The 12,767-nt window shown below is 42.7% G+C and overlaps 2 protein-coding genes across 2 annotated transcripts in view; both read left to right on the top strand.

The window, feature by feature from the left end:
• LOC122618370 (putative dipeptidase NECHADRAFT_87110) overlaps positions 1 to 12,767 on the top strand; it is an 88,043-nt gene that overhangs the window by 61,576 nt on the left and 13,700 nt on the right. The gene's annotated exons all lie outside the window — the stretch shown is intronic.
• Positions 6,782 to 7,765, top strand: LOC122618378 (mpv17-like protein 2). The gene has a single exon (XM_043794782.1). The coding sequence runs from the start codon at positions 6,932 to 6,934 to the stop codon at positions 7,520 to 7,522; it is 591 nt and encodes a 196-aa protein (XP_043650717.1). The 5' UTR covers positions 6,782 to 6,931; the 3' UTR covers positions 7,523 to 7,765.

Below are 12,767 nucleotides of genomic sequence, written 5' to 3'. Positions count from 1 at the left end.
GGCATTCTCGTAAATATTTTGTTGACACTCATCTATTTGCAAAACCGATCAAAGCGCAGAGACTGCAAAATGTCAGCTAAATTGTTGCTCAAATTGGTTTTGATTTATGACACTGTTTTCGCAAATCCAACTTTAGTCGTGTTGATACAGATCATAACTTATCGAAAAAGCAGATTAAACGCGGTGTGTTTTAGCTTTAAATCTCGGTTGAATCTGATTAAATTTATTTTAAATGGTAAACAAACGTAATTAGATAATATTTGCTTTTTTGAGTTAGCTGGTGCCGGGGGCACTCATAAATTAGCATTTGTTTAATATTAATTTGTGTGTCTATAAATACACAGATATTTATGAATTATGTACAGTTTTTAGCTGATTTAATATGCAATAATAAAAATAGTAAATAGTAGTGAATTTGTACTTTGTGGAAAGCTCATTAATTCTATTTTTCATTTGTTTTAATTTGGCATTTTACTCGCTTGTGTACATAGTTGCAATTGCTTTGTTTGTAGTTAAATTTATTTATTAAATTAGTTAGAAAGTTGGAGTATCACCATAACTTGCTTCTGAAGTGTAACATTTAAGGTTAATTTAATATTCCCATAGTAACTGGCACCCCACTTCAACGTTGATATCCAGTTTAAGTGCCATTAATTTGGCTGGTTAGCCAACCAAAATGAATATACATAGTGGAGTAGCTGAGAGGCAGCATTATATTGTAATTTCAGAAACCAACTTAAATATTTAGCTCATGGTTACCCAGGCCCTCGAGTCAACTTCCATCTCCAGAGTGTGCCAGAGTAACGTGGCCAAAAGCAAGGTAACCTGGGTAGCTGGTTACCTGGCGAGTTTTGCACCTGGCCGGTAAGTGTGACATTCTGCAGCTGCCAGGACATGCTCCGAGCCCATTAAAACTAATTACTCATAATCATTTTGGCTGCTGCTCCACTGCCTCCGGAAAATCCATTCCACGACTCCTGGCGAGCGACAGTCACAGCTGCCACATGCACATGGAAATTAATTAAAATTAAAATTAAAATGGCAGTGGAATTGTAAATGGAAATGGAAATGGAGCCCAGCTCAGGAACTCAAGTCCTGGGTGATCCGCATGCAAACGACTTAACCACAGATGATGGCGAAATTAGTGGCAGGCAAAAGAGTCATCGCGATGAGTCAAATGTACAAAGTCAAGTGCGCGGCGACGGCGGCGGCCGATGAAAAATCTCTGCGAAAATAATTAAATTCTGTAATTTAAGGCACTCCCCGTTGGCATTGCCGACTCCTGTGCGGCTCCACAGGGCGTATGTGTGCTGTGTGATGCTCTCATCCTGATTATTTTTGGTATCACTGCTCGGGCGGGCTCTCTTTCAGGCACCTGGGTTCGTTGACCTTTCGGCCTGACATTTGCTCGCCGTACAAGGAATGCAGGCCAGGTCCAGGTGCCTCAGCTGCACTGCAAAAAAATTCAATTAAAAATTAAATTCACATTTAAAGTAAAAATGCATATATAGTACAATAATTAGGAAATTTTTTATATAAAAGAAATTTGCATTTAAATGTTATTAAACAATTATATGGGAATGCTTTTTGGGCTCATCATGTTTTTTAATTATTACTTTTGAATCCACGTTCGCAAAAACATTTGACATTATAAATATGTCATATGTGTATATCATATTAAACCCAGGACATAAACATGTTTTTTTTTCTATGCTGGCACTTCCTTTTTGGTCTGTGTATTTGTTTGTTTTGCATCGTGTGTGTGCTGTGTGTGCGTATGTGTGTGCAGGTCCTGCAGGCATAACCTTTCTCCTGCCATCGCCCGCCAGATGGCGCCACATCTGCAGCGCTGTCAAGCGCAACGCAGCGCAAAATTATTCTAATTAGAGTGCCCCGCCCCCCGCAGAACCGTGATATCCTTTACAGAGCCTTTGAAAAGTTGGTTCAGTTGGACACGGACACGTGGAGTGGGACAGAGTCGCCTGTGTGTGCGTGTGTGTGTGTTTCTAATTTGTCTGTTATTTTTCTGGCTTTAAGCACTTTAGTTTACCAGGCAGTTACACTCCTTTCAAAGAGCTAATGTGTGTGCGAGTGTGTGCGAATGGAAAGGCTTCAAGTGAAACGTATTTACCTTTCTGATTTTTAATTGAGTCTGAAGCACTTAGTAAATTACCCTCTTTTAAGCAAACTATGCAAGGATCTTTAAATCAGTGCATTATAGATTATATATATTTTACATTAATGCTAACTATTAAAGTAGGAGGAGGATATATAAATTATAATTCATCAGTTGGAAAATTTCTAAAGCTGTGACAAAATGAAATTTTTACATGTGATGCCAACCAGAATTTATGTAGTAATCTCACGGCAAGGCGACATGGACCACGACTTATGCACATGATTTATCTTGAGCTGAATAACAAAGGTGGTGGCGATGCCACTTCCTGTGCGTGACGCAGCTCCTCCGCAACTCCTCCGCATCCCGTTCCATGAATCACCCGCCGAGTGGCAACGTGTGCTTAATAGTTTAACGCTTCGTGTGCCACTTAGCTGGGCGTGAATGCCTATCCTAAGGAGGAGCAAGCAGCCGGGATCCTGCTGATAATAATGGTAAAGTACTGCAGGAGGTGGCAATGGAGGTGATGATGCAGTCTGTCTGCCGGAGAAATCCCCCCTCCTTTCTGGCAGCGCTCATTTTTCGTTTCTGGCGTTAGTGGTTCCTTCTCAGTTACAAATCCGCGACGTTCTTTTCTGCATGCCTGCCATTTTGCTCCGCTTTCGCGACCCCAGCCAATTTCATCTTGTTCCGCATCATGAACGGACGGACAGCCATACGGACGGACACCGATTCCGACTCCGACTACGGCCGGAGTGCTGGTGCCCATGTCCTCTCGGCCTGACATCGCGTGTCGCATGATGTATGACATTTTTGCGCCTCATAAACAGCTGTGTTCCACCCATGGTAATAAGGTACTTACACTTAGGGAAACGATGGGGTACTAACTGCACAGCTCTAAAAATAAGTGCAGTACTTTTTATATTCCGGGGAATCTGTTATATTAGAGTTAAGACTTAAGAGTTAAGACAACAGCAAAAATAGCACAATGCATAATAAAACATAATTGTCGAGCAATAAAAATTAATTACTTTTTTAAGTACTTCGGTAAATTGAAAGTACATTTTTCGGAGTGCTCATGTCTCGCGAACCAGGACACCTGTCATCCTGTGCTCCTGCCGCCACCTCACCTGGTTGCTCTTTTGTTTTTGTGCATCGTCCAGACAGCCTGTGCAAAGTGGGGTGGGTGGGTGTATTTGTATTGGGTTGGAGCTTGGGGTAGGAGGTTGGAGGTTGGAGGTTGTAGGTTGGTGTTTTTGGGGTTGGGGTGGGCCGTGTTGTTTGCTTTCGCTTGCTTTAACGAAATTGGCACGACTGGCGGCGGGTGATGACGATGCCGACGTGTTGACTGTTTGGATGTTTGGCTATTTGCTCGTTTACGTTAACGGTGAGCTGACTTATTTTCCTCGGCGGTGCAGTTCAAATATGCCGGGGGTTCCCTTACCCACAACCGGTTGACTGCACGAGTCAAGTGAATTGACCTTTGATCCTTTCGAATTCCGTTTGAATTCCGTTTGAATTCCGTTTGTTTCCCAGTAAAAAACAATTATTCAACTGGACAGATAGACATAGTCTGTAATATCTACCTTTTGTGGTAGGAACATTAAATTTGTACTACCATTCTGTATATCAATTTAATATATTTGGTAAACATTTCTTGTGGATATCTCATTTTTCTGGTTTAATGCTATCTCTGACTTTTATATCGAAATCGAGCAAAAACTGCGTATGTTTTTCACATTGGCTCGAAGAATATGTCTGCCCGAAAAGAGAGAGTTTCACATTTTTTAATGTTATTCATGCAATTCCATATAAAAGAAGTGGATTAAGTGGCCAACTTTTTTTTAATATTTTGCTATCAGTAGCTGCGTGACAACGATCCTGAAATAAAAATTGAACAATATGAAAAGTGAAGTTGCTTTAAACATGTGGAAAACCTGTTAAAGTTTTTAAACGGATTTTACAAAATTTTAAGATATCTGCAGCACACACAGATGGCTGCCTTTGACGGGCAGGTTTTATTTGAAGTGTACAGTAAACAGCCAAAGTTTCCCATCCACTAATTGAATAAGTTAGTTTTCCGGAACGGAACATGCGGTTATAGTTGGCTTCCTCTAGTTCGGCGGAGTGGAATGGAATGGATTCCCCGTGGCACGAAATGTTGCACACAGCGATGGCTTAACTTTTCGACTTCCATTTATTTGCAAACACACACACTCATCATCATTTGGGCCTGGCCGTGCCGAAATACCATTAAAATCACATTTCGATTTAATTTGCATAAATTGAAGTCGAGGCGCAGGCCAGTGGAAAATGAAGCCGAATGGCGAATGGCAAAATGGCAGTCTAAACATGCACTAAAGCGCCATTCAAAATCGATTCGAAATCAATTAGTGAGTGATTTGCAATATATATTAAATGAAATGCTTAGCCACTGTGAAGTAAATCAACCAAATCACTGGAATTTTGTCCGGCTTCCTTTTAAATTATGGCGTCCAAGGACACGAGGAGGATTATGACACTTTTTGCGGCTCGCTGCCTGCACATTCGGCTTTTGCTTTTATTGAGCGAAATGAAAAATTCAATTAAAATGCACACATGCTCGGAACGAACACAACTCGGTAGCCAAAACCCTTGAAAAAAAAACCCGGCAACATCAAAAAAAATTGAGAGCGGAACGAACGGGGCTCGCTGGTTGGCAGGAAAAACGAAAGGAAACGAGAATGTGAAAAATCAGCATAACAAAGTGGGAAAAACTATGAAAATGCATGGCCGCTTTCACTTTTATTTCTTTTTGTCATACTTTCTTTCTCTATTTTCTTTCCTTTTTTTTCTGTGCTTTTTTGGTAGCTTTTTGCCACGCTTCAGGAGCCTGGCCAACATCCAGCTAGACGTACTCATGTGTCCAGGGTTCTCGGAACAGGCGACACAATATAGCATCTCCATATCGCTCCGGTGCTTCCAACGGGTTACGGGTTACGGGTTGGAAGTGCCAGTATGTAAATAGCCGAGTGCTGCAAGCCCATTACATTTGCACAATGAATTAGAACTGGCAGGCTTTTGTACGGCAGGTCCTGCGAAGGATCTAACCGAATCAGCGTTTATTGCTCTCGACTCAGCCGAGTTACAAATTTCGGGAGTGAGATATAAAAATTCGATAGATATCCTGGGGTTTAGAACGTATGTACTAGTTGTAAAATGAATAATAAACTGAATTATTGAATATTAAATGGTATAAATCATTTTCAAATGCTTTATATACTACGAAATTTTTGTCTAAAAATAAACGGAAAAATTGCTCTCCCAATTATCGTTGCCAATTATTTCTGTACAAATTTACACTGACACGTTCTTGTTGATTATTTTTGATTGCGCATTAAAGTTTATTGTTTTAGATTCCGTGCATTTTTCAACCTGACACTCTGGCACATTCCAAAATGCGCATATTAAACGCAGCGAATGCTGGCAAAACAGTAAATACATCTGTGTATCGCGGTGCTAATGAAACAAATGCCTTCAACCCACGCGACCTCCGGTGCTGTCAGAATCATTTGATATGGGGGGCAATCCCAACAAACCCAGAAAACCCAGCAAACACAGCAAACAAAGCCCAAAACTGCAAAGCTGAATTTACGGTTGAACCGACAATCGGAAACCGGGGAACTGAAAGCGGGACAGGCGCGTTGGTGGAACTCGGTTTTATGGCGGATTTCGACGGAATATAAAAATAAAATTGGATTTTAGCGTAGATCGTAGAAGGCCGTAAATATTTTTCAATTCACTGGCCCCACAAGTGGGGGGGGGTCCTGGCACATATGATTTCCCCAAGGGGCGCAGAGGGGCGCAAAGGGGTTGCATTTGCGTTCTGCGGTTGGGAATCGCGTGCGAATGATTTGGCAGTATTAACTCACCGACACCCGGCATGGCACAAAAAAAATTGCCCGCCAGAGGCGTCAGGACCTCCAACACCCAAACCCGCAAAGTGGAGGGGGGATGCTGAGGGGGCGCAACATGTGGGTTGGGGATTATCGAGCGGGGAGAAGGCCTCATTTGAATGCCGAGCAAAGCGATTTCCTTTTTTTTTTTGTCTTTGGCTTCGTTGCGTGTGAACCCTTTTTGGTCCTTTGAGCGGCGGTGCGAGTTCTTTTCCTCAGGCGTTGGCTATAAGTTGGAGCCCGCTTAGGCTACCTCAACAAATCCTGCGAAAACTCATTTCGTGTTGCTGGCGCCAAATTGATTTCATTGCCTGTTTGTGCTTTGTTTTCGCAGCTAAATGCCAAATTCCCTCTATCCTTTTCGAATCCTTTTGTTTGTAGAGAATTATTTCTGTTGGCGGTTTTCGCCTTTATCTTTAACAAATATATACAAGGGCATTCCTGCGGCATTTTGATTAAAACTTTGATTGGAATTTGTAGGGTGGTTGGTGAATTTTCGCTAACGTGGCGTGAAACTAGTTTCGAATTTCTTTGATGAGCATTAAGATATTAAACATAAGAAACAAATAAAGGGAAATGTAGTTATTTATTATAATTAGAAAATTATAAATAGATAAATAGGGACATGGCTTATGAAAACATCGCAAATGATAAAAAGAATAATAGGTTTTTGAGGAATCAACGAAATATCTATTACGATTTATCGAATCTAGTTATCAGCTACTTTGAATCCAGTCAGTATTGAAGTAACATAGTTTATAAACTGAAAAAATATTCTATTTGCACATCTAAATTAAAGTTTCGATATTCAATTTCCTATGAGAAATGCGTCAGGATGATTAGCATAGGAGGAGGCACCACTAGGAAGAGGAGATCCTAGATGGCTCTACGCGTGCTATGGAGGCGAGTGACGCACGTCCTGGACCGGTTTCATCAGGTGGCCTTCAGTCCGAAGTATCTCCTGTACACGAACATCGGGATCTCAGTGGGTCTGAGCATGGTGGGCGACACCATGGAGCAGTCCTATGAGCGCTTCATCGGTGAGCTTCCGGATTGGAACCGGACGCGCACCCTTCGGATGGGCATTTCCGGGTTCACGGTGGGTCTGGTGTGCCACTATTGGTACCAGCACCTGGACTACATGTTTCCCAAGCGCACCTACAAGGTGGTGGTAATCAAGATACTGCTGGACCAGTTCATCTGCTCACCCTTTTACATCGCCGTATTCTTCCTCACAATGGCCGTCCTGGAGGACAATACGTGGGAGGAGCTGCAGCAGGAGATCAGGGATAAGGCACTGGTCCTGTACGCCGCTGAGTGGACTGTGTGGCCATTGGCGCAGTTCATCAACTTTCTGGTGATCAGGCCGCAGTACAGGGTATTCTATGACAACACCATCAGCTTGGGCTACGATGTCTATACGTCCCAAGTGAAGTATCGTAAGAAGCCGGAGCCCAAGGACGATTCGTAAATGGATACACATATTTGGCATATTAAGCAGCTGAAATCTGAAGTGTTCAATATGGTTGTCAACTGTTCTGGACTGCCACTGCAAATTATACAAAAGCCAGTTCTGTAAAATATTCACTTAATGCAAATTCACCTAAAATTTCGGGTGTTCTCAAACCAATTACTTCTTTAAAGAAAAGTAGGGAAAAGTAGGAATATGTATATTAAATTATTTCTACAAATAAACATATTTTCATATTTAGAATAGTGGCTTCACTTTATCAGATTGAAGCACTCTCTATGAATTTTTCCAGTAATCGCTCCATTACAAGTGCGTTGATGCTAAGACCTGAATATAATTTATTGTAATTGTCTGGGGTTCTTAAGGTAATACATCATTTTATTCTAATGCTGACGCTGCCTTAACCTGAAGCCATGTCACCGGATGTCAAGCTGGTCGTCCTCCTGTTTCCCGAGGATGAAAGGTGACCCCCAAATCGTGGAAGGATGGCTCCTTGTCAAATGCAGAACGTGGGCGGCACTTTTGTGAGGGGAGTGACTGCGAAAGAGCAGATTGGGGGCGGAATTCTGGGTGAATGGCATCGAGGACCAGGACCAGAGAGACACTCGAGAGCCGTAAGTCCTCGACGTGGAATTGTGTCAAGCATACAAAATAAATAAAGGCGCAGGACCGGCACACGAATGGAAAAAATGCAAAAAGAAAGGGAAATCAAGTGACAAAATTGATGTCAAGATGAGCGAGTGCCAGCCGGCCATGCCAGGATATCCACATCCAGGGGGCGCAAAACCGGGCTTCACGGCCACCGCCAGTTGACACCACCAAGGATAGACACTCACAAGGATCCACTCACACACACACACACATGTCGACTAATCCAATTTAAATCTCTTAACATGATTTGCCGCTTTCTTTTCATTTTGTTGGATTTTATGCCATTATCCCTTTTGGTCTCCTCGTGTCCTTTTGGCTACCGAATTGCCAGGCGCAACGAGATGTCATCTCTCGTTCTACAGTGGATGAATCAAGGGATTTATTTGTCAGTTACACTTAATTTATTAATAATGGTAGGAGAATATAAATTTAATTTAAAGTACAAAAAAGCTTTGGAGCCATTTAATTACTCGGTAAATATATAAGAACTTCAAGTCATGCGTATTTACTCGCCACCAAATGTGCCACTTGGTCCACTGTGCATTCCATTCCCATTCCTTTAACCCACTGGCAAGTTGACTTCCTGTCCTTACGGTTATCTCTCCCAAGGAGGATGCGCCTTTAAGAAGCAAGGACACCAAGGACTCCGAGGACACCAAGGACTGCGGCCAAAGGGTTTATTTATTTGGTTTAGCGGCGAACTGGCTCTGGCTTGCCTTAGTCGCTCCATCCTCATTTTGTGATTTAATTTAAAAGCTCAGTTCCAGTCCCACCCGGCGGAATCCTTTTCCGGAAGGAGTGGGCGGATCCGGGGGCTTTTCGGCACGTGGCCGGCCAACTCAGTAGGGGTCCCTGATGAGTTGTGTGTGCGTGGTTAAAGTATCCCAAAATGAGACTACGTGTTGATGAGCGAGTTTGTCAAGCCACCAAAACCAGAAACAAGAAAAACAGGACTCCAAATGAAGCTATCTGATGAGTTTCATATCTCAATTATAGAATATACTGTTGCTTGAAGGAATTAGAAATATTTAAAATGAATTAAAATAATTAGCAAGCTTGTATGTTCATTAACTAGAGTTGACTGTCTATTCAAAACTATAAGTTCAAGTTGATTTAATGGCATGATAAAAATCTTGACACCTGCTGCGTGTAATTAGATAAGCACCCATTGAAAGGCGGCGTAAGGGATCTGATCGATATCTATATGCTATATACTCGTGTATGGAGGATTCTGTGCCATTTGGGGTCGAGTACACTCATCTCAACCACCCAGCCATCCGGTTCAGGTTCAGGTGGGGCAGCCACGTTCAGTTAATTGGCACTCAGAGCCTTCAAACAGAAATGCCAATGATGTTTGTCTACGAAATTACCCCGACTGGAGGGCAGAGATGTACGGTTATGTTACGCAGTCCGTACAAGCTCAGTATGTTGCGGAGCTTTCCGTACAATCCTCCGGACAACGGAGTCTGTCTACGGATGCCCTTGTAATGGCATTGTGTGTAAATACAGAGCGGGAAAAAGGTTATGAAACTTGCAAGCTAACAAACTGCTCTAGATAATATATTTGAATTCCCATATAATTATCATTCTAATAATTATATTCTCCTGGTTCGCAAACTATTTGCAGTTTCCATTCCATTTATTTATTTACGACTGCCGAATTTGTCTCAGTGCACTTCGGCTACTTGCTAACAAAATGAGTACAAGCATGAAAATAAAAGCAAGTGGAGCATTGTGTAGTCACATGCCCAGCCGTTATAATTCCATTTGCGATCATAAAAATGCATTACGATGCTAAGCTGCCCATAACAGGCCACTTAATTAACGAGTTTCTTCACGAGCAGGTCAAGCCCCAGACGCGCTCTTTGTTTCGCTGAGTGTACGAGAATATAAGGACGAAAATGGGTCCAAACGGCTTGTCAAACAAAAATGCCATAACTGCCTTGAGAACACGTGGCATATGTTTGAGCCCGCGCAAAAGTTGCGTCAACTTAATTAGCCATAAATTAGCCAGGATTCACGCGTTTTTAACGACTTGTTTGTTCGCTTGGCAGCGAGATGAGGGAATGGCTAAGATGGCGCTGTACCATCATGATGGCCCTAAGTCCATCTGTCAGCCAACTTGAACGAGTTAATTTATTTATCTTGCCCCAGCAGCAGCAGCAACAGCAGCAGCAGAATCGCCAGAACCCCGTTCTAATGCCAGTTGATTTATCTAGCTGAGCTGCTCAAAAGTTCTGAGTTCTGTCCAGGATGAGGGGGCATCTCGTTCCCAGCATTGATAGATATGGGTGTAAACAAGCTGCTGCTCCGTTTGAGCAAAGATAAGCCCGGGAATCAGGGCATTAACTGGCTACAGTAAATGGATAATAAATGCAGTCATTACAAGGCGACTTGAGACGTTGAGAATGAGAAAGAAAATAGAGGGTTATATAACTATAAACTGATTGTTCGTTACTGCTTATCAAAAGCTGCTTTTTTAACATAGCCAATCATTCAAGAATGATGTTACTAGTTCAGCAGTGAATGAAACTTTCTACCTTTTTTCTGCTAAACAAACGTCGGTGTCAAATAAAATGTGTGCACTAAATATGTATCATAACTATAGATATAAGTGTGCACTAAATATGCATCATAACTATAGATATAAGTAGTAAGAGTAATGTGCTGCCCCCATTAAATAATTTTAATATTCCGCCAATATCCCTAGAGGTGAAAGTTTGTAAAACTTTGAAGCCAACTATATGCTCATGTGGGCGAATCCCTTTGACCCGTTTCCGTTCCGTTTGGCAGCGGTCAAGAGGCTTCCAGGAGGGCCATGATATTTCACAGCTGTTTGGGTAGTAAATCAACCGCATAATGGAGCCATACAAAGGCCATCCAACATCCAGCATCCAACATCCAGCATCCAACATCCAGCATCCAACAATCCAGCATCCAAGGGCCAACAATCCAGCTGGGTCCTTTGGGCCTACGCCGCTGCTGTGGCAGACTAGTCGATGATTAAAAACTCTTAATTGTTGGGATCTGGAAAATTGAATGAGCATTAAAGTGCCCAGTGGGGAGGGGGAGGGGGAGTGGTTGGATCATGAATCGTGGTCGGGCAACTTCATGCGAGCTTTTCAATCCGGTTCGCATATTTAACCGTAATACCTACAATCCCTGAATACCCGGATAACTTTTATGCCCGTCCTGGCAATGTCCTGGAATCGCACTAAAATCGGCAACAGCGGCGCAAACAACAATCGCAGAAAGCACGGCAAAAACATCAGCAGCCACCAGCCACCAGCCAGCAGCCAACAACAACAGCAATCGAAATGAGAGCAACAAATTTTAACGAGCACCACAAAACCCCAGCGCTCTGCTTTTTTAAGCCGCTTTCATTTACCCGGGCCAAAACCACCTCGAAATCTCTCCCTACCCCACCTACCCTTTGTTTTTCCCCGCACTCCGAGTTGTGTAATTACAAAAAAGCCGCGGGCTAAAGTTGGGAGCAGAACTTGACAAATGGCACGACGGTGGATTGGTTTCCAGTGTAGCGGTGTAGCGGTGTGGAGTGGGGGTTAACCAGGATAATAGGATGAAGCAAATGTAAGTGAAGCAGGCACCTTCCAGTTGCACTGGAAAGCGTGCACAACAAAAACAGCAAGTACAACAACATGAAAATAATAACAAATGAAAAGAAAAGCACACTACAAATCGCAGCACAGTCAACGTTGACTCAAAAATCTGTTAAGGACATTTCCAACTGGCGTGTTTTTCTGTTGTTTCCACCCACCCTCTGTGTCCCAAATGGAACATCGCCGCAGGTGACGTGTCCGTCGGAAACAAAAACAAAAAAAAAAACAAAAAAAAGATGGAAAAAGGAAAAAGAAACAGGATTCGCGACGCGTGGCTACGGATTTATTCGAGGTGGCTGGGGAACAGCCGAACATAGTGAAAAGTTTGTCGTATCTGGATTTCCATGTGCGATGCCAAGGACTATGACAAATATGTTAAGCTATCTGGATGCTGTCTGAATTCACTTACTTGTAGTACGAATCTGCGTACTCCGGTCGTCCAAGGTTTCAAGATACAAATGCTTTCGGCACATACACGTTTTGATATTTTCTTGGTTTTACAATAGTGAACATATCCTCTGATACCTGAGTGGTCATATGCACAATATACTTGTTAAATAGTAGTGGTATGAAAAACTGATTAAAAAGTATGGTCACAACAAGGACACCATAACAACGCCACACTTTCATTCTGCGGTCCTCACTGCGGATGAGTGATTTTTCAAGTATCGGCTTATGAAAAGGCACACAATATTACTCATCCGCAGTGGATGCCATTGCACCGTTGCAGTTCGGCGATTTTTGTTAAAAAGGCTACCCAGCTTTTCATCAACGTCAGAATCAGATTGATTTTGTGCAGTGCGCTGCAGCAAATAATATTCGGAATCCCCAATGAGTTTAAAAAAGCGCAGTGGCATTGTGTGTAAGCCCAGCACAGTCAATATTTCGCTGGCCATATCAGAGAGTCATTTGCAGGCCACCTTCGTGCAATCAGCGGCCATTCAGCCGGGTCATTCCCTCGGAGTTGCAGACCG

This window comes from Drosophila teissieri, chromosome 3L (genome assembly GCF_016746235.2).
Source record: "Drosophila teissieri strain GT53w chromosome 3L, Prin_Dtei_1.1, whole genome shotgun sequence".
NCBI classification, from domain to species: Eukaryota; Metazoa; Arthropoda; class Insecta; order Diptera; family Drosophilidae; genus Drosophila; species Drosophila teissieri.
The sequence above is the reverse complement of the archived record's forward strand: the minus strand, read 5'-3'. Positions and strand labels throughout refer to the sequence as shown.

Coding starts and splice junctions, on each gene's coding strand:
- LOC122618378 (XM_043794782.1), top strand. CDS start 6,932: ATGGCTCTACGCGTGCTATGGAGGCGAGTGACGCACGTCCTGGACCGG.